General features: G+C 36.5%; 1 protein-coding gene across 1 annotated transcript; it reads right to left on the bottom strand.

Annotated features, from left to right (window-relative positions):
• Window positions 1–255: 255 nt before the first annotated feature.
• LOC128864213 (glutamate receptor ionotropic, kainate 2) lies at window positions 256–13,977 on the bottom strand. The gene is made up of 14 exons (XM_054103773.1): window positions 13,781–13,977; window positions 13,562–13,714; window positions 13,435–13,497; window positions 13,132–13,335; window positions 12,857–13,068; window positions 7,177–7,293; window positions 6,869–7,105; window positions 6,567–6,793; window positions 6,307–6,496; window positions 5,694–5,917; window positions 1,463–1,600; window positions 960–1,390; window positions 643–899; window positions 256–587 (listed from the first exon to the last, which is right to left on the bottom strand). The coding sequence occupies exons 1-14, from the start codon at window positions 13,857–13,859 to the stop codon at window positions 339–341; spliced, it is 2,781 nt and encodes a 926-aa protein (XP_053959748.1). The 5' UTR covers window positions 13,860–13,977; the 3' UTR covers window positions 256–338.
• Between the last annotated feature and the right edge of the window lie 6,770 nt (window positions 13,978–20,747).

Here is a 20,747-nt window from a genome sequence, read left to right as displayed (position 1 = left end):
CACATGTCACAAAAAAGTATGTTAAAGATTACTCTTAAATCGATTATTTGGTTGAATACACTTTAATGTTGAAAATGCAGTTTCGCTTGAATGAGCAGGACAAAACGGCAGATATTATAAGATAGCGCCTTATCAAAAAGTGCTGGGAATTAAAATTTTAAAGCTATGTCACTAGATACATTCTGTCAAAAAATATCGAGCTGTTTATTTAAAAACACCACCAAAATAAACAAACATTTTTTTCTGATATGTAAGATGCAATATTTTTTTGACTTTAATTGTTTGTCCTCCCGTTTAATTTCCTAAAATGTTCTATATATCTGTACATTTCTATAGTTTTATATTTTAGCATCTTTGATGATTGAGCCATTATTTGAGCTTTTAAAGTTAACCAAATCCCGTAACTCCTCTAACGTGGCACTCGATTCACGCGAATTCTTCTTCTTTGATGATTTTATAGTTCGGTTTGACGAGCGACGCGAAGATGCCGTAAGACTGGCTGTGGGTGTGCAACTTACTGGCTTTCTATTATTCCAAATCCGGAAAACGAAACGCATTTCGTTCACAAAGACCTCTTTGAAGCGTAGCTAAAGATATACATTTTAAAATCTTTAGGTAAATAAGAATATAAAAAACCCTTACATTTTCCTCACAAGCTCTTTCATGTGTGTGCATCAAAAACTCGCAAATTCCGAAACAAAAAGCTGTAAAGAGACCAAAGAAAAGAGTGTAAAATATGCCCCGCACCTCCTGGAAACCCAAATCTGGATTATCGCCACCCGCTTTTTTATTACAATTCGATGTCTTATTCTTCCACCACCTGTTCTTCAAATCGAACAATTTTCCGGTTTCGCTGAGCTTCAAAATGTTCACACTTAAGTTGTAGCGGTATTCAGCGCCTGTGAGTTAAAAGCAACAATAATTTTTTAAGCACATACTCTTTTTATGACAAACCCTACCGAAAGGTACCGCTATAGCATAATGCTTTTCACCAAATTTTTCACCCACCATACGGAGCTCACAACTGCGCTCAATGTTGTATTCCAAGGTGGTCGTCTCCATAAGGAACATATAAGTGCCGTTACTCTTCAACACTCGTTCCACACCCTCTTTATTATCCTTTGTGTACACCGAGTTATCTTGGTTGTTCATCATATTGAAAGCCAAACGATAGACTGTCTCGTTGGACTCGGCGAAAAGCGTGTATGTACTGCCACCCTCCAAAGTACCAAATTTAACATCTGTCTGTTCGGCAAGAGTCTTAAGATCCGTTACACTACCCTCCATTTTTGAGCTAGTCAAAAATGCCGCCATATTAGCAGTGTATGAGTTGGGAAAAATAACTGCGATTATCCACCACATAGCGGTGAAGGTACGAAACGGAGCACTTCTGCAAAAATGTGTTAGTGATTAATTGATAAAAGACGAATGAAAGTAAAAAACTCTAAAACAACAGTATTACTTTGGTAATATATCACAACCAGCCTGCATGATGGAGGCCGCTGTTAAATAGAATGTATTGAGTAAACCCCACTTGTTTTCCAGCACTTCGGGATCTTTGTTGCAAGGATGTGGATTTTCCCACTCGTCTTCAGCAATTCTGAAAAGATTAAAATTTTCGTTTATTAGTTTCTCATATCGGAGAAGTTCGCCAGGCGATGGCTACATTACTAATTTGGTATGTAGGCATCGAAGCATGAAAATGATAACAAGTGTCATTATAGGTAAACACATAATATTTATTGGAGTATTGTGCAGTGCAGCACTGTACGGTATGGTACGGTGCGGTACGGTGCAGTACACAACGGAACTGGTTACAAACTTAAAAATGCATTGGAAACGGCCCTTTGGAGTTTAGTATGGTACGGTACATTTGTCATTCTCTTCATCAGTTTTGAATACTTCTCTGTAAGAAATTCGATCATCATCATTCATCTGAAGTCGTCATCAACTAAATTCCATTGCTTAAATCGAGAAGCGAGCGTTTCAGATTGTCTTCCCGATAGAAGTAAATCACGAGAAAGATCCTGAAAATCTGAATTTGATACAATGTGTCGTTCTGAAGACTTAGAACCAGACGGAAAGTACTCTTCATCATCAGGTTCATTATTATCAGTTTGATCATCATCAGCAATGAGTTGAACTTCCTTCAGTTCCTGCAGTTGAGTCAATCCTATCGTCCAAGACTACGGGGTTCTTAACAGTTTCAACATCAGCATACTTTATGTGCTTTCGAGCTTTATAATGATGACCGTTTACGTCCGTTTTATAAAAATAACAATCATCTGGTTTATGATAAGGCTGATGATGCCACATCATCGGAGAATATTGAGAAATTCGACTTTTCTGGCAACGTTTTGATTTATATCTCTTGAATTTCAATGAAACAAACAATAAAACTTTGACGTTTTAATAAGGTTAAATTATAATAACAAACTTCTTCTGTTAATCAATGTACAGTGTGAACTTTGGTACACTTGGGAGCTTTTTCATATTTCCATTGAAAAAAAAAGTGCTATAATATGTCACATATTTTCGTAAGCTCTAACCAGTTCTATTGTATGCAGTACAGTGTACTCTTATGTATACATATATACTCCAATAAATATTACGTATCTATAATAACGCATCAAAAAAAAAAGAAAAAAAAATCTTAAAACTCACACAACTCTATTAATTTTAATTCAATTACAGTCAAATATAGCTCATTCGACGCAAAATTAAATTTACTATAACAGTAGTGTACTAAAAAAAATCCTCAATATCGGATAATATCGTAAAAATTATGTCAAAGTTGAAAAAATAGTGAAAAAATAAAAAAATTCCAAATACTTCCGCCTACAGACTCGTCAGTTGTCATTTCAGAAAAATTGTCAATACACTGTCAAAAAGGCTTGTTTTTGTTCTTTCGAACTAAAAAAACAAATTCGAAATCGGATGGAAATTGGCGAAGTTAGGAGTGATTCTTCACATCAACCTACTGAAAAACGGTTTTATGGCCATAAAACGAGATTTTGGGGGTGTATTGGAAATTTCTCCTATACCATTTTGTTTAGTTTTTCTATAGCCACAAGTTGTGCTAGGTCTCCATAAAAGTATATTTAATTTTTTTTTTTTTTTGTCACACAGTGTAATTGATGGTCATCATTAGCAATGACCGATACAGCTGCGATATTTTCTTCAGTTCGCACTCTATGTAAGCGTGTTGGTGGTTTGATGTCCAATAATGTAAATTTGGTTCTAAATTTAGTCACAGCAGATCGAATAGCCGCTTCAGTGGGTCGATTAAACTGACAATAAAATGGAAGAAGCGCGCGATGAACCTTCTCACTAGAACACACATTTTTATAATACAAAAAATCCCACAAAAAGTAGTCTAGTGGAGTTAGATTGCATAATGTAAATGGCCAGTTTATGTCACCACCACGTGAAAATAATCAGTCGGGAAACTTAAATCGCAACAACTTAATGTCTTTCCATGTTTTATAACACGTGGTTCCATTCTGTTGAAAACAAAGATCTTCTATGTCTATTCCTTCAAGCACACAACTTTCTTGACAAATCAATCTAGTGTGAAAAGAGCTTGACAACTAAAAATGATTTTGCGTGAAAAACCAGCATCAAAGGGTCAATTCACGAAATTTCTGCGGTGATCTGTTTGCAGCATATTTTCAACAAAACGTCCATATTACCAACATAATACTACATATATGCCAATATATGATACTATGACCGTTGGAGAACTAAGGTTAATTATGAGATCGTTTTCCGTTCGGTATTTTTATTGGATATCGAACGTCACTTTCAAACGTTCTGACAAAAGTTTCAGATCGAAGAAGTACGAGTATACTGGAGAGCGGATGAAACACTAAAAAGAATTTTGCCTCCCATTCTAAAGAATGCAAACATAGTTAAAGTAGTCGAAGAAGGGGCATCCTGGCCGAAAGCCAGGTTACTTCATTTTTAATTTCGGTTATACAATAATTCTAACTATTGGTTTTTTGACGTGATAACGTCTTATAATTCGATTTAGCCGGTTGCACGCACGAAAAAATGTGTCGTTACCTTGCTCATTAGTGTTACCTTGCTCATTTGTCGTTACCTTGCTCATTTGTCGTTGCCTTGCTTATTTGTCGTTACCTTGCTCATTGCCGTTACCTTGAATGAACTGCAAGCGAAAGCGCGGAACGAACAAAGCAAACAAACGGCAACGTTCGACATCTTGCTCTCTCCTACTTAAGTGAGCGTATATATGTATGTATATGCGCATATGTACATATATAAATTCACTTATTTGTATTTGCATATGCCTTCTTATTGATTATTATTAATTTGATTTACTTGAAGAATTTAAAATAAAACCAAGTTTGTTAATAATACCTGTTGTTTTAATGTTATTATTATTAATTTTTTTATTATATATGAAGGAAAAAATGTATGGTAATATTTACCATATACCTTATAAGATATGTTGTATACTAATATATGTATATAAACATGCATATACACATACAATTTCGCGCAATTTTCAAAAAGAACAAATCTATATGTAAAGATGCAATCTATTCCGTACGCAAGCAAATGTAAGCTAATGTGCTTGAACTGCAAGCGAGAGCGCGGAACGAACGGCAAAGAGCACAATCGGCCCCCGCGTTCGGCAACGTTCGACATCTGGCTCTGTCCTACTTGAGTGAGCATATATATGTATGGATATGCGCATATGTAGGTATATAAATTCACATACTTGTATTTGCATATGCCTTCTACCTGTGTGCATGGTAATGAACCATTTCTCTGTTGAGAATAGGACGATGATAGAAAAAGTAGGAAGTGAAAGGGAGTGTTTCGAGTTTAAAGTGTCTTGAAAAAGGCAAATCGATGATGGTGCCTCTTAGTGTTGTTGACTTATTAACGTCTGATGCACAATCGAAATTGAAGATATCTTTCATGAATTTGATAAGTGTTTCGTCATTTTTCACGTTTGTGTAAATGTAACTTGACCTATTCCATTGCAATTCCATTTACCTCCTCCTCTATATCCATACAAAATATCTATCAAACAAATAAAATTAAAATTTTGTTTTGAAAATTGCAACCATTCCATCAATATTTTCTTATGACGTTGTTACGTTAAACTATCGTCAGTAAACCGACTTTACAGACAACCTCTTTTTTTGTTACTTTTTGGTGTATTAATTAGCTTCAGTGGAACCGCGATTGATTTTTCGAGAAACGCAGATAAAGATCGTTGTTATCTGGATAATAATAAAACGATACAGGGGTTGAAAACAATATTATTTCCACTATTGCTGAAATAGGAACGCAACCATTTGAACGCAGATCAGGGGAATACTGCTGCAAAGAATATTGCTGCTGTAGCGCAAAGTGATTCTGAACAAGCTTCAAGAGCGATATCTCCAGATTCTCAACAATTAGGCATTTATGAATGGACTTTTTAGCAGAATTTACCTGTGGACATTTAAATGATATGAGATTTTAAAAATGTTCATATCAAGACATAATGTACCTGTAAAGTTTCGTTTAGAAATTGCAATTACTATTCCGGCTATCGCATAAATTTTCTAAAACCCGCTTAGTAAGGTCAACCGCAACTTAACCTAAACTATGGTTTTTTAATAAAACTTCTCGTATCGTAAAACTAAGTTAAATTTTTTTCAGAGATTTTATATTACCTTGCTGAAAACACAAACAAAAAGGATACTACATATATGGCAACCATCGTATACATCCACACTTCTTCGTTTAAAGGATCAAGAAATGCTAATAGTTTCTTCTTTTCCGGAGTCTCTTCATAGGCTAATATGCTAACGCCAAGCTGCATGAAGGGTACGGTGAAGTCTACAGCAGTACGGCGTAACTGTGTGATGGTCAAATCACAAAGGCCCATATGCGCATCCTAAAAACAAGATCAAAATTATCAGAATTCTGGAAAACGCTACTAAAAAAACGGCCATTTTGTTATTCAATAAATAGATAACCATAATAATATATTAATAATAACTTAATCCAAAAAAAAAAAAAAAAAAAAAAAAAAATAGCAGGTTTGAAGTAGTAAATAAGCAGTTAATATTTGTTAAACAAAGTATCATAAAATATAAATTCGTCGGGAAAGAAATTATGTTTTCTACAAGCGCTTTTATAGAATCACTTTTTCGTTTGCTGATTATGTAGTGAATTGCAAAATTATCGACATTACCAAAAACAAAAGCACAAAAAGTTGGTCTGGCGGTCTTTACGGCGAATTTTCGCAAAGGAAAATGTCTTTAACAGAGGTTTAATACAAACATTGTTTATCAGCTCGCCAATGATGCCATTCCATTGCTTTGTTTCTTTATTATATTTGCCATACTGGTTATCCCGCACAGGCACAAACAAATACTCGAAATTCATAAGATTTGCCAGTTCTTTAATTAAATCTACCGTATAGCCCATGTACCGTTCATTGCCAGTCACATTCTGCTCCACCATTTCGGGTCTAAAAAATTCGTATATAATATTTTTTATCAGTATTAAGAAATTTTTCAATTTAAAATATTTGACATAACATTTCTGTGAAGTACGGCTCTCCTATTCGCGTTGCAACACGATAAACTATCTTCTTCGCAATACCTGCCACCACATGTTGAGGCACAATTTGTCCTTTCGGATCCCAGAAAGCGATGCCATAATTTTCCATTGGTTCGAATATTTCAATACCAAAATTAACTCGCTGCCCATCCTCATCAAATTGCAGGTCAGTCGAACGATAATCCGTGTTATTGACGCCTGATGTCTGCAATACATACAACGGTAATTGGGGCTAAATATGTAAAAACCAAACGCTTGTTTATAAGAGAAAACCAATTACCGCCTTCATCACGCGATAGATGTAGCGTCCCATAGCCCACGGCTGTACGCGGCCATACTCAGTGAAGTCGCAGCGCACGCGAGGTGTCCGTATTTGATAGCTGTAGCTAACATTTCGTATCGCATTGGCGAAAACGTTTACAGCGTCATATAGCAAATTGTGTAAGAGTGTTTGATTGGGTTGGTCGGACAAATGGTCGTTGTCGTACAGGGAAGCTCGCTGCCCTACATTCACGCTCTATTTTATTAAATTGCGGGTGTATATAATCATGTTTGTAAAGATTTTTATAGTTGTATTTTCGCACTCACATAAAAGTCGCCATTTAATCTCAGACGAGCCGCAGTGATGTTCACAGCGAAGCTCTCGTTATGTCGCAACTCTTCTAAGTCTACGATATGTGTATCCAAATTAGTAAGAAACAGATGCTGAAAATTAAAAATTAAAAAAAGGAATAAACTAATAACTTTTTCAGCTTATTTCAATAACCACCTTTGAACCTTTGTCTTCTAGAACCTTTTCAGTTATACATACAGTTTGTCTAATGGAAGCGTGACCGGCAAACCCCAAATTCAGAGTTCTGTTATAAAAAATTCTTAAATGCTGCTAAATAGACATATGATTTTACATAATGAGTTCCGCGAACGAAAAACGATTTGAAGCAGTGTTCCTATGCACACACCCTAAACGTCTAAAAATGCCACGCGCCTCTTGAGCAAAATATTTTAGAAAGGCGCAGAAGTTCAGAAATAAATTAATAAATGGGTGCAACGGTATACTAAAGTTAACAACGTTGACTACTTCCCCGGACAAAGGCAAGGAAAAAACTCAATACCTATCCAAAGCAAGACCCGAAGATCATTGGTTTGTTTGTTACAAATCCGAACTCATCGTTGCGTGAAACTGAAGTTGTTTTAAGGAAAAGTGGTGTCAATGTATCCAAAGACACGATTCGAAGACGTTTGGTCGTCTCTTTGTGTTTACCGCCAATTTGAATACAGTTTTAATGAATAAAATTTATCAAAAAGGGTTGTTACCATCAGCTACGAAGATGTTTGAAGAACTATCTAACCTAGGATTTTGGAAGAAGGAAACTATCCGACGCATCGAAGCAAAAGGTCTTCACAGTTGCCTGGCCAATATGTCGTATGTCGGTATTTTGCTTCAAAATCTCCTTTTCTTTTATCATTCATCAGATTGCGGCGAAGTTTTGGTGAACTGTTGCGAATAGGTTTATGACTTTGTTTGAATCTGCTTTATAGAGTTGGAGTCGAAATATTTATAGAATCAACCTATTTGTTCATATTGAGAACAAGGGTTGGGGCGAAGTAAAATGTTTTGATTGTTCACGATCATATCATCACTATATACCGATTTAAAGGTTACATTACAGTTCAAAAAAGTTCTTTGACAGTTTTGTTTGATGAGTTTTGTTGTGTATTACAGCATTCCCAAATTCCCAATTTGTGGAAGGAAAAGAGAAAAATCGAAATATTCCAGAAGGATTGTACTTCAAAATAAAGGAAACAGTTTGGAAAAATATTGAGTAGTTTTTTTTCTTATAGCATTTTTAATTCCGTAAAGTTATATGGCGGACCGTGTATATGTATATATTATTTAGACACCTGCATTTATATTAAAAGAAGATGTGGTATCGCCAATTTTCTTTGTTTTGACCCGTGACTAAATCGACTGCGTTTATCATTCTGAGTATTTCAATCTCGATTCTCTTATGACGTTGCATATAATCGTTACATAAAGAAAAATATAATACCCTTGTGTAGTAAGGGAAAATATTATAGTGTACGATTCAACGTTGTGCATAAGTTGCAGTAAGTAGAGTATCAGATTTTTGAGAAAAGGAAGGGTAAAAACTCCGACAAATTCGTTTTTATGATTTTTTCAAAACCGTGCCGTTACTCTTTTGGACCTTATAACCCTGTTAAGCGCACAAATATACTTCGGAAACCATAAATGCATAGGATTAATATGATTAATAATTGACTAATTTATGACAAAAAATTCTAAGCAAAAATTTATTCATTACGAAAATAATAAAGTATGGAAAAAAGAATTTATAAAAAATACGAATACGTTCATTCGTTACCACACTCTTATCTAGTGGTGCTAAAGTAACGCTAGGCCGAGGAACTTCTTACGTACTGGATCATTCATGTTTTTGCCGAACGAAAATAGCGAATGATTATTGACTATTCATACAGGTACTTAGCTGGGCGATGAAACTTAATAAACTTAATTTTTTTTTCTGCCTCGAACCACAAGGACAATAAGATATAGTCCCAGATTAAGGTACAATTCAAAATTTAAATTTTTTTATCACGTAAGTGATTCAGAAGAAGAATCGAATGAAGAAATAAGTTAGATCATAACATCGTAGAAAGTATTACACCGCGTTTTGCTTTAAACTGATGAATTGTTAAATTGGTAATACTCTTTATATGTATTTAAATGCCTGCTAGTTAATTTTTTTAAAATAATGAGTGCTAAAACAGAGAACAAGAAAGGAGAAGATGAGAAACCCGAACTCCCAGTCGTGGACGATGGTGCCACTGCCGCTCACTCTACCTTACCGAAGTGCAAGTAGCAATAACAAGAATAAATCACAACTAAGCAGTTGGAACCGATAGGCCACTAGCTGAGGCCACGAGGTGAGGAGCTGGTAAGGTGAATGCTGATTCTTATTTGCCCATTTTGGCCGCATGACTGGAATTTGTGTGTACTCTGCCCAATCTACTTAGTCTTGCCATAAACTCTGTGACAAATTTTACAATGCATACGGCGGGAACAAATTCGCAGAAAAAAGTTTCATTATTTTTGCTTTGATCGTAAGCATTGTATTCTTATAAATTATAATCAGTTTTGAGGCAAATTTTACTTGTTAGCAATGGAGGGGGGAGTTGAGGAAAATCGAATTGCAATGATTGCATTATATTATACCATAAAGGGTGTTTTTTAGAGGTTAGGTTTTCAAGTTGGCACTACTTTTTTCGTAGATGGTCTTTTTGACAGCTGTCACTTGATTTATGCTCAGTTTGGTTTGCCATTTCATAATGAATAGACTTACACCTGATCAAGCGCGTCGCACGTTCGGTGAATGGGCCCAAAACGAGATGGCCACCGATCCCGATTTTCACAAGAAAATTTTGTTCAGCGATGAAGCTCACTTTTGGTTGAATGGGTATGTCAATAAGCAAAATTGTCGCATTTGGAGTGAACATAATCCACAAGCCATTGCTGAGACGCCGTCACATCCTCAAAAAGTCACTGTTTGGTGTACTCTATGGGCAGAGGGAATCATTGGTCCATATTTCTTTAAAAATGAAGCCGGCCTTAATGTTACAGTCAATGGAGAGCGCTATAGAGCCATGATTAATGACTTTTTCGTGCCTGAATTGGACGATGTTGATGTGGACGACCTTTGGTTCCAACAAGACGGCGCTACATGCCATACATTATTGAAGGAAACTTTTGGTGAGCGCATTATCTCGCGCCGTGGACCTGTGGCGTGGCCTCCAAGATCGTGCGATATAACACCGCTGGACTATTTCTTGTGGGGCTATGTGAAGTCGCTTGTCCACGCAGATAAGCCCGAGACGATTGACGTCTTGGTAGAGAATATTCGGCGCGTTATTGCTGACATACGGCCCCAATTGCTGCCAAAAGTGGTCGAAAATTGGGCCTCTCGGCTGTAATTTATTCGAGCCAGCCGCGGCGGCCACTTGCCCGAAATCATTTTTAAAACATAATGGCAAACCCTTATCTTTATAATAACGCTAAATTCTTGGCCATAGCATTAAACTATATACGTTTTATTTCATCTTGAAAACCTAACCTCTAAAAAAAAGCACCCTTTATAAGTGTGGTAAAAGCGCAAGTAGGTTTTGCGAATTGCTGGAAAAACTTAATATTGTATTTTGAGAATGTTTGTCTACCGCACGATCAATCATTTTTCATGAACGTCTGAAATCTCAGACAGAAAAAAGAAGTGGCCGTCCTCGCGTGGTTCGGACCAGTGCAGCCATAAAAGCCGTTCGGGAAACAATTCGCGGAAATCCCCTTGGAAAGCAGAGAATCATGTCCAGGGAAATGAATGTATCGACCAAATCCATGTCAAGACTTTTTACAGACGATCGCCACATGAAAGCCTTCCGTCGCTCAACTGGTCATCTTTTGACACTGCGCTTGAGGAAAATTAAATTCGACAGATGCAAACAGCTTTTTCGGTGACACGTGGTCAACGGCCATGAAAATATTCTTTTCACAGATGAGAAAATGTTCACGGTTGAAGAAGTTTTTAATGAGCAAAACTAAAGACTTCTAAAGACACAAAAAATGAAAACGAATATGGCCTGTCAAGGGCTTCACAGAAATGTTGAGAGTCTCAAACAATCTTTGGTCCTAGCAGTGACGTCAATATCCATGGAAACCGTGCATGCTGCAATAGCTGAGTGGCCGAATAGTTTGAAGGCTTGTGTAAAAGCAATTGGTGGCCTTTCGAATGAAAATTAAATTTTTTTTAATATGTACATGATTTAATTTCATATCTAAAACGGACTTAACTTATAACAGAACTTATGGCAGGACTAAGACCAATACAGGTGATGCTGCAATGCGACAATCACGGAGAAATCTGTCTGCCTATTATAGCATATACGGTTCTATCGAGCATACCTTGTAAACTAGATAACATTAGTGGACTGATTGAATCTAACCAGTCATTCGTAGTGTTTCAAATCTTAGAAAGGACCCGCGAGAAGAGGCTTTATTACATCTCTTGTCGATTTAAAAGCCGCCTTCGATATCACGAAACGAGGTTGCCCATACGAGTAAGCTGCGAAGATTAAATTTCGTCAAAACTAATACGGCTTTGTAATCTGAAGTTGAGCAATACCATCAGCATCGTCTGAGTTGGAAATGACCTTTCCAAGCCGTCAACGAGACCATGCTGACGGAATATTTTACAATAACATATCGCTGCTCGCATATACCGATGATATCGACATCACAGGCCTTAGCAACGACGCTTTTATTTTCGCTTTTTTCCAATCTGGATAGAAAAGCGATGCGAGTGAGCCTGGAGGTGGACGAGGACGAGGACAAAACGAAGCCAACGTATTCGCGTCTTAGTCACATCGCCCCTTTTTCCAAATTTATAAAAAAGTAAGTGAATTTCATTCACTTGAAAACCAGCATCAACAACGCCAACCTTAAAATATTACTGAGAATTTCTTTTGCCAACAAGTGCTACTTTAGAATGAGCAGCCAATTGAATATAAAATCCCATCTCGGTAAACTAAAACCACGCCATATCATGCCCGTCCTATTATATGACGCTGAAACAACAGTAACTTCACCCGCTGCACCGGTGTGTTCGAGAGAAAGATTTTGCAGATCATTTATCATGGATGACAGAGCGCTGTATAAGTTGGTCGCAGGCATGGATATAGGGCAGTGAACTAAGATTCAGCCGGTTTTTTAAAGTAGTCGATATGATGCCTAAAGGCTGTAACCGTGGAAAAGTAACGTGTCCACCTCGTTTGAAAAAACCAGTGGAGAAAGGCCTGGCTTCATTTGGCATTTCTTTTTCGTTACTTGTGATGCTCGTGCTTTGCCAACACCCTTTGTGCCCTCGCTCTTCACAATGTGTTTGTTGGTTGTAGACTAAAAAGTAAGAATTGCAAGTTGTGTGAACACGGTGGGAACATCAACAGACGATTCGAAAATTTAAAGCAACAAAAGTATCCCAGTATAAACGCGGTCTAATGAATCGCTCCTGAAAAAGAGTTGGCAGCATTGAAAATAGTGAGTTATACCAGTCTAAACAATTTTAGTCCAGGTATCTAATTGAAAAAAAGAGTATCACCTTCCAAGAAACATTTTTTTAGATAAAATAAACCATAGTAATTTCTCTCATGTATGTATGTACGTATATACAATATGCCATATTTACTTATATCCGCAAACACTTACGTTAAATTGCCCAGTCAAATCAAATTCCACAGACGCATTCAGCACAGTTACCAACAAATCGGGACTGCAATCTAACAAAACACGTCGTTCACCTTTTATACTCTTCCACATAATTCGAAAATCATCTCCTCTTTTGAATACTCGAACGCGCACTACATCCTTGTGAATATCTCGTAATTGTAAAAGATCCTGGAGACGTGTAGGAGCTCGTGCTGAAAAAGTGGAAACGTTTGTTAAAAATCATTCTGAAATTCCCATTTGAATTCGTTGCTTACGATCATCTCCATCATAGACTATTGCAAATTTTCGCCAACCAAAGTTTTGTACCATATCTGCATATGCTTTTGAGAGCATCAGCTGAGCGGGGTAAACATTCAACGTCATCTGATGATTTAGTTTCTCCTCTGTAGTCTCCTCATAGCTAATGTCGAATTGTATGTGTGGTATGCCAGTGTTGTTGCAGATCACCGAAACAATGTCTAGCGAGAGTAAAAAATGTGAGAGAATAGAGAGGTACATTTTTCTCTGTTTTTCATCTGCTTCGATTATTGAAAACATAAAACATTCCACACACTCACCGCTGTCTATCTTTGAACTTGGTCCGAAAATAGCCGACACCCCATTATCAATTAGATCGCACGCTGAATGCATAAATTAAATATTTATACCGTTTTTTTTCGTAAAAATTTATAATTTTTTTCAAACCTTCACGTTGCAAGATCATGCTGCCGTCTGTTTCACTAACACGCCTTATTAATGGCAGCATTTTAAAGTTGTTGTCCCTCTCATTGTTGATGTCATTCACAATCGCAATAAAGGTTCGTTCCAAATGGAATTCATCTTCATAAAATATTGCACCTAATAATAAGCGATCAAAATTCCATTAACTTCTTTGCAGCATTAATGAAAATTGTTGCTCGTTACCGATATTAACTTGCTGCAACGCCAATGCATTTTTTACACAAATAAATATCCATGCAACAATAATCCAATATTTCCACATTCTGTAATGTGTATGTACGAATATAATTCTTAAATATTGTAGAGAATTATTCAAATCTGCCTGCACATTCTAAGTTCTCTAATTCTTCAAGTTTGTTGCTATTCTGGTCTGGCCAAAATGAGATCTCCGAGACGACTAATAATTTTTCCACTGAAAAACTCATTTTCCATGTACATATGTATGTATGTGTACTTGAGTGAACAAAGTGATATATACGTATGTATGTACATATGTCTAAAATATTAAGCTCACACAAAGCTTTTTGTAAAATTTAAGAACAAAGTTATTTTTGGAAAGCTGTACAGTTTCAGAGATTTGTTTTGCGCTGGAATCGTTGATAACGACAAGTGATGTTTCTAATAACGAGAATAATAATAAAATAACGAAAGTTATTGGAATGATTTATGGCATCACAATGGATTCTCTGTCCAAGTGGGTCCTCGCGTGGTGGTAAAATTTTAGTCTTTGACTTAAAATATACAAAGTGAGTTTATAAACCTACAAGGATCAGTGTTTCTTTGTAATATATGAACTTATGTAAATAGTTGCAGTTGTCAATTGGTGGCACTGCAAACAAATCATTACAAACTATAAAGAAATAGTCTCAAAAAATAGAGCACTAAAGCTTCCAAGCATAACTAAATCATTATAGAAGTGTGGAGTTCCATGAACCGTAAGGCTGAAGGTACATAATTTCAATTTAAAATTTCGTTATTATTGTAAGAGGACTTAAGCCATGCGACTTAAAATATTTATTGTACTCCTTTGATAAATTCAGAGAATTTCTATGAGCCAAGCTTTCTCAAAAAAAATATATGATCACCCTCAGATTGGAGGTACTTTCCCCAATAGATTTGCTTTCAGAGAGCACGCGTGACTACTGTCAAACTAAATACATAATTTTTTCAGTATTCATTGACATTTCATCATGAAGAGTAGTACGCCTTAGTAACGTTTAGAAAATCGTACAAATGTATTACGAAAATCGACGCTCCGTGAAAAGTGTTCATCGTACGCTCTTATGGTGCGCAGTGATGAGGTCCATTTTTGGCTTAATGTCTACGTCAATAAGCAAAATTGCTATATTTGGGCTGAAGAGCAACCCAAAGTCATTCAAGAACAGCCATTACATCTACCGTTTAGAGCGGCCTATCGGCTGGAGGACTCATCGGCCCATATTTCTTCAAAGACGAGGCTGGCGCCAATGTAACAGTTAACGACGAACGCTATCGCGCCATAATAAAGGTTTTTTGATGCCGGAAATTGAAGCTCGTGATCTCCACAAACTTTGGTACCAACAAGACGGCGGACGGCGCTACTTGCGATACAGCTGGTAAAACAATGGATTTACTACGTCGTCGTTTCGGTGAGGAATTTATCTCTCGTCTCGGACCAGTTTATTTATCAACAAGATCCTGTGATACTCCCCCTTTGGACTTTAATTTGTGGGGGTATGTAAGGTCTTAATGCTCCGATTGAGGCATTGGAAGCCAACATTACTATAGTCATTCACGAGATACCGACCGAAGTCCTCCAGGCAGTCGCGAGTCATTCAAAATTGTTATTTATGAATGGCGAATACGGCGCAGTTGTCATGAATAGTTCTACACCAAAATAATACAGATAGGCCAATCAATTTGAACTTTCGTTGTTTTATTTCCGATACCTCTAAATTGATCACCCTTTACAATGACGTCAGTGTTCTCTATATCATGAAGTCATTTTGTCTTATTTCGGCTGATTTATAACAATCAATTTCAATATATAGGGTGGGCCACGTAAAATTTGCTTTTTGAATCGGCTATATATAAAAAAAGCTAATCAATATTTTTTCAAACTTTTTTTTTATTTTGAAGTTTGAATATTGTCATTTATGAGCCCCAAATTCGACAATTTTGCATATTGACTTAACCATCGATGTGAAAATTAGAAAAGAAGAAGAAGACTCACCACTTTGGAAATAGGTTTTCAATATTTCCCAATTTTGTTCAAGCGTAAATGTCTAACCTTTAAGGGGTTATATACCTTGTGGTCCGGTGAAATTAGCGAAAGTTGGGTTTTTTTTAAAGATATGTAGCAATAATTTTATTGTATAAAAGTTTTTATTATTGGATATTACAATGTTTAAAGAAAAAAAAAGGCTTTGTTTGTGTAAAAATATTTAAAAATGGCGGAGTTATGGCGTTTTCCCCCAAGACCCTTTTTTTGGAAGAGGCTTGCGGTGGACGCGATTCAAGTCCACCAAGTCAACTGAAATCAAAAAATCGAAAAGATTTCATTAGTATAGGGTTATATCTTCTTAGTGAACGATCAATATATTAAATATTTTGATTTTTGTGAAAAAAGGAACATGTTTTTAAAAAACTCCACTTCTACAGTCCTAAAATTGGCATTAAAAAATTCATATCTGCAAAATAAAAATTTATACATAAAAAGTTGATCGTTCACTAAGAGGCGACATCAATTACGAACAATTTAAAAAAAAAATTATAAAAATCGGTTGAATACTTTTTTTGCAATCGCGTCCACCGCAAAAGCATTTTTGGAAAAACACGTTTTTGAGATAATCGCGTTTAAAGTTTCAAGCGCCGCATGAGGCCGTACGCTCAGGACGTGACGACGCACAATTTAAAACGCTGTAACTTTCGATCTATTGCTCAGATCTCTATGAAATTTTTGGAAAATGTTCTCAAGGGATTGTACTTTACGATAAAGAAATAAAATTTATTTAGATTTTTTTGAAAAACACAAGGTATATAACCCCTTAAGTAAATTATGAACACATTTGACATGTCATTTGTGTTACCATTCTCAAAAAACTAGGTGGTTCCAAAAGCAAACGCTATATGGCCCACCCTGTATAAATACACAAAAGTAAGCCCCACCCGCAAAAAATCCTTTTAGCCCAACATTACTACATGTCTCCAATCAATGATTTTTAAACACGGTTTTCTGTTCCTATTTTTTTAATTTTTCTATTTCAATTGCAACTTTAGTTACAAACAATTGTCTTGTATAAAAACATTAAATTTATTATGCATATTTAAAAGCTCGACCGGTGTCAAAAATGCATTTCTTGGGGTACCTCAGTCGACTGAACGAAGGAGTAGCTGAATTTGATGCTATTCACGATAAAGGTCTTTGGGTATTTTGTGCAGTTACGTGGGATTTTGCTGTTAATGTTGGTAGGTAAACAAATAATTATTTGGGTTTCAACAATATGTTTTTACAATAGGTCTCTTCTATTCGTCACTTCTCTGCTAGCTATATCTCCGCTCATTAAATAAAAATTTGCATGTGAAAGCAACAACAAAGTCATCGAGCAACAAAGCCACAACAAAGTTATCGATACCTCGTTAAACTGGTATAGCTCACTATTTTACAAACACTTGCAATTTTAGGCACCTTTATTCCAACTCGTCGAGATATGTTCCTTCATACCAGTTGCCATAGATAAAAATCTTCTTTTGTTAATAAAGCTGTGGTGCTGTGAAGCTGTAGAGGTTAGAGCTTTGAGAAGAACTTTAATTATGACTATAACCTCAAGTTGCTCGTAAAACTATATATTTATTAAGATTAGACGACTACTAAAGAACTTGTCCATCATTTAATTTAAATCGGTGGTTAGCATATAATATTGGTGAATAAACTATTGACTATTATTATTACTAATAAACTCTTGAAAGGCTGTAATCGCGAATAAATACATTCGTGCAACTGTTATTGGCCTTTTTGACTGGATATAGCTGCCCGTCAACAGCACAATTTTAGCGACTTTTAGCTGTAGTATTTAGCCTTTGGTATTTCTTTGCTTTCCTTTTCCGCAAATGTTTAAAACATGCAACTGTTGTTTACTTTTTTTTACAGATATTATTGTTATTGTAGTTTTCCCAACAGCCACAGAAGGTAAACACAGGTGAAATAAAAGTGGAGATGAGCCAAACTCATAAATGCTACGAACCGCAATGAAAGTCGAATGTAAAAACAGCTTAAGCTTAGAGCAGAGTGATGCGCTGGTGCCTCGCATTCTCGTATACCTTCATATTCACAGTAGCTTCCGTTATGAAAAGTACACATTTACTGTCAGGAAACACCCAGAAGTCGGTGCTCGTGGCAGTCATGGGGGTGGTGGCAGGATGGTAGCACGTATAATTCCGTACATGCTCTATATTGCTGCCATTAAGGGGCATGTTAGCCCAGATTAAAGTTTGTCCGCATTAATATGAACTCGTCTACCGGCTTTGCCGCAGTGTAAGAAATAACACAGTAATACCAGTATTATACGAACAAATTGCCATTATTTTTTCTGCGAGCCAAACAAAAAACAAAGAAATAAAGCTTAAAGGTAAATGCAAGGTAGAACAATTCAAAGAAAAATTAGCACACCCACAATATCCAGATATTTACACACCTACGCTCACATATAAATGCAAATACTACTATATACCATGAGATTTTGACTTAAATAATATTTACCGCCATAAGCCATATGTGGTGGGTTTCAGTTGTTATGCCGGATAATATAGTTTCTTTTTTTCCGTAGTCATTAATTTTGGTGTGCAAAGGATCAACTCAAATGAACAGCTGCGTTTTTGCTCTTTAAAACCTGCGACCACCTGGCTTTTTTTTTTTTTGAGCTTGATCTAAATCCACAGGCTGTATTTGTGGTATATATGGCATTTAACTAATCAACCAACTTCTATGGGTAGAGACCGACACAGATGATGTATAGTTAATATCCTCGCAGTTATAAATTATAACTTTCGTTATTAATTTTTATATGGTCTGATTTAGGTCAAGTATAATAATATTTGCTATCAACTGTGTATACAACGTCATATAAATGGCACGTACACCCTTTGATGAGCCTTTCATCATCAGTCATAGTAATATAGGTCATGAACACGGCTCTACCAAATAGTAATCACATACAGGTACACAAACATTCGGCTACGGCGGCTATGTAATGTTGCTAAATTGGTTCAAGTAATCTACTTCATGCGCAATTTTAGATGGGCGCTTCAGTAACATGATTTCATTCCTGACGGATATATGGGGTGTGCCATCTGAAACAATGTTTCCGATAAGGGGCATTGAATATTAAATTAAGCTGGATGTTTAAGATGTCTTTGCATCCTGGCTTAACTATTAAAAAGATTACTTAATAAGTTCATTTAGCTCAGCCGTCGAGGTTTTGGGGATACTACTTCGTTGAAAAGGTTAACAAAGCTACCATGCTATAGACTTCCGCAGTACGCCTATTTGAAGAAGTTAGTATTTTGAGCCCAAGATAGTTCCTTTTGGTAGCAAAAACGCTAAAGTACAAAATTGACTCCTAGTTCCAGTATATCCGAAAATGCGCCGAGCAATAGTGGTTCTAGACATCGCTTGACTGACTTGCTCGAAAACTACCAATGTTACGCCTTGAAAACTTTTCGTAGATCTTGGAATATAGAGTATCCGAAGACCATATGAAATCCTTTATACGGCCGCGAAAAAATTTGCAAGACGTACGGCTTAAGACTGGGAGGCTTTGTTCAATTATACCTCAGTTGTCAAGCGCTTTACAATAATGATTCAGTTCACAATTCATGTCGAACTGCCACTATTGTAAATTTAAAATTTTTTCCAAAGAAGGCTACAATTTTTACGGATGGTACCACTACGGTTCTTAGGCATATTGTAAAGCATAACTACTGTTATGTGAAGTGTTAATCGCCCTCATTAAATTTTATTCAACATCTCGCAATTTTGACGGCAACTGCTTCGAGCTTTCTTTATGTTGTAAGTTTCGCTCAGCTGCTGTCATCGCACTGTCGCTTTCATTTCTTTCCTCTTCAACGTGCCTTTCTGACCAAGAGGAAGTAAATTTTTCGTAATCGAATGCCTTGCTTTGCGTATATCCAAACACAAGTGAAAGTAGCAATCGAAATGCATATTGTAGAAGTCTGTAAATTTCATTTACTGAATAAAATGCGGATTTTAGCTCTTAAGGTGTGACTGAAAATATTGTTTGTTTGCATTCCAGTTTGCATTCCTAAAATACTTTAGTTCTTTAAGTACTTCAATTAAAAGCGCTTTGTAAATTTGAGGAACGATGGCATCTTCGCCAACCAACACGTGCTAATTCCTCTAATGAAGGTCCTTGAAGGAGGCAAATTGGCTTCTGGCTCATCAAAGCTCACCAGCATGACCTCCACTAGAATTACGGAAAGCGTGACAAATTCTGATTCCACAAATCATTGCTGGCGGATATAACTCTGTCTTTCACGCAGGTTGCTACGTGTGCTACGGACCAAATAATGCCCACGAACCTACCGTCCTTCTTTGGTAATCCTAAAGAACGGCCTATCGTTATCTCGAATTTCGAACAGTACACGAAAAGAATGTGAACGCTTTTGGAAGGTATTTGAATGATCCGATGTCGATAAATGAACGCTAGGCAATATTGTAATGGAATTTTAAATTAAATTGGGGTAGATTAGGGTTTGAGAATGGACCTAATTGTATTTGACTAGTGGCTAATTAGTTTTGGAGCTTGAGCTAGCAAAGGCTACGCACCTAGTCAAGCGGAACTGAAAAATTCTCATAGACGTAGTGGGAAGAGATTAATTGTACACGTTTCCATCGATTCCGAAAGAAGTGATAGCTATCTAAAGTGTGACAAAGAGGATCACCTTTCAGATTGTATAAGTAATGCTTTTCCAATGCTAAGCAGAGATGCACGATGACGACTTGTCCGTGATCTGTAATTAAACATTTATGGTTTCAAGCTACACTTCGTAGCCGGTATAACTTGAGAAAGCTGTGTGGTATGAACGATGGTGAAATGCCACACAACCCACTACTACCTGGCTAAACGCAAACTGAAATCACTATTTTGGAGGT

The sequence above is a fragment of the Anastrepha ludens genome, chromosome 5 (assembly GCF_028408465.1).
Source record: "Anastrepha ludens isolate Willacy chromosome 5, idAnaLude1.1, whole genome shotgun sequence".
NCBI lineage: Eukaryota > Metazoa > Arthropoda > Insecta > Diptera > Tephritidae > Anastrepha > Anastrepha ludens.
This window is presented reverse-complemented; position numbering and strand designations above follow the sequence as displayed.